At 33.2% G+C, this 1,056-nt stretch overlaps 1 protein-coding gene across 1 annotated transcript; it reads right to left on the bottom strand.

The window, feature by feature from the left end:
• Nucleotides 1-554: 554 nt before the first annotated feature.
• Tsp_14990 (conserved hypothetical protein) lies at nucleotides 555-1,018 on the bottom strand. The gene is made up of 2 exons (XM_003366889.1): nucleotides 860-1,018; nucleotides 555-674 (listed from the first exon to the last, which is right to left on the bottom strand). The coding sequence occupies exons 1-2, from the start codon at nucleotides 1,016-1,018 to the stop codon at nucleotides 555-557; spliced, it is 279 nt and encodes a 92-aa protein (XP_003366937.1).
• Nucleotides 1,019-1,056: the final 38 nt, after the last annotated feature.

Here is a 1,056-nt window from a genome sequence, read left to right as displayed (position 1 = left end):
CAACAACCATCCGGGCAGTCGACAACATTTCACAGGTTCAGTAGAAGAAAAGCATCTGCGTCGAAAATTCGCACCACTGCCGGGATGCAATACACCATCCAACCAGCACCTTTTTTCTCTCCCCTACCTAATTACCTCATTATTATTCGATATTATTCAAATAAATAATGCAGTTCCATATTTGATCAATTTATAATTCAACATTGCGGCCAATGAAAAACATTCATTCCAATTTGCATAAATCAAATTTTTTATTCATAATTTCCTCAAGCAACAGACAGAAATGCAAACAAACGAACCTAATGTAAACTTTACAATTACATATCACCTTGTACACCGCGCCGCTGCAAAAATAAAAGATTATACATATTATATATACATATATATATATATATATATATATATAATCCTCTTATAAATGGAAATGATGAAGAAACTGTTTTTCCTATATGAAAAAAACGAACAAAAAAATCAAAATCATGCTCTGTATATTTGACATAAAACTGAGCTATGTACCAGTTTTTAAAATTATCCCCTAAAATATGTTCAGTTGCTTAATCGGCAGACGGTTTACGTGGTGATCTGAATACGAATTTTCTCGATTTCATATAACTCCATTGATGTCGTTTCCAATAATAAATAATCGCTGCAATTGGCGGGATCATGACCAACAGCTAAAATTTACAAACTGTTATGACATTACAGTTGCACACTGACCATTACAATTATGAACAGGAATAGTAATAGTAATAATAAATAAATAAATAAACATAGCAACGAATAATGTACAGCTGACACAAACCACGTTGAAAATTTCAAATCTACTTGACTAATATTTTAACGATATTTTTGAACGTACTTTGAATGCCCAACGCTTGCGGATATCGTGTTCCGGTTCGGACGCCCATTTCAAAAAGCACGCTACGTCTTTTGCCATTTGACTTTGTGTTGCAGGGGTTCCTAAAATTGAACAGCATATCACAATCAAACAATTAATTCGCTGATCATAAACGAACATCTTCGACTATTCCACTAATATTGCCGGTTGTTAATTTT

Source organism: Trichinella spiralis (assembly GCF_000181795.1).
Source record: "Trichinella spiralis strain ISS 195 chromosome Unknown Scfld5230, whole genome shotgun sequence".
NCBI lineage: Eukaryota > Metazoa > Nematoda > Enoplea > Trichinellida > Trichinellidae > Trichinella > Trichinella spiralis.
This window is presented reverse-complemented; position numbering and strand designations above follow the sequence as displayed.

Bases quoted from the DNA above. Each gene is read 5' to 3' on its own strand.
- Tsp_14990 (XM_003366889.1), bottom strand. From the start codon at position 1,018: ATGTTCGTTTATGATCAGCGAATTAATTGTTTGATTGTGATATGCTGT. The intron at 675-859 runs GTACGTTCAAAA...TGTAAATTTTAG, and splicing joins GCAAGCGTTGGGCATTCAAA to CTGTTGGTCATGATCCCGCC.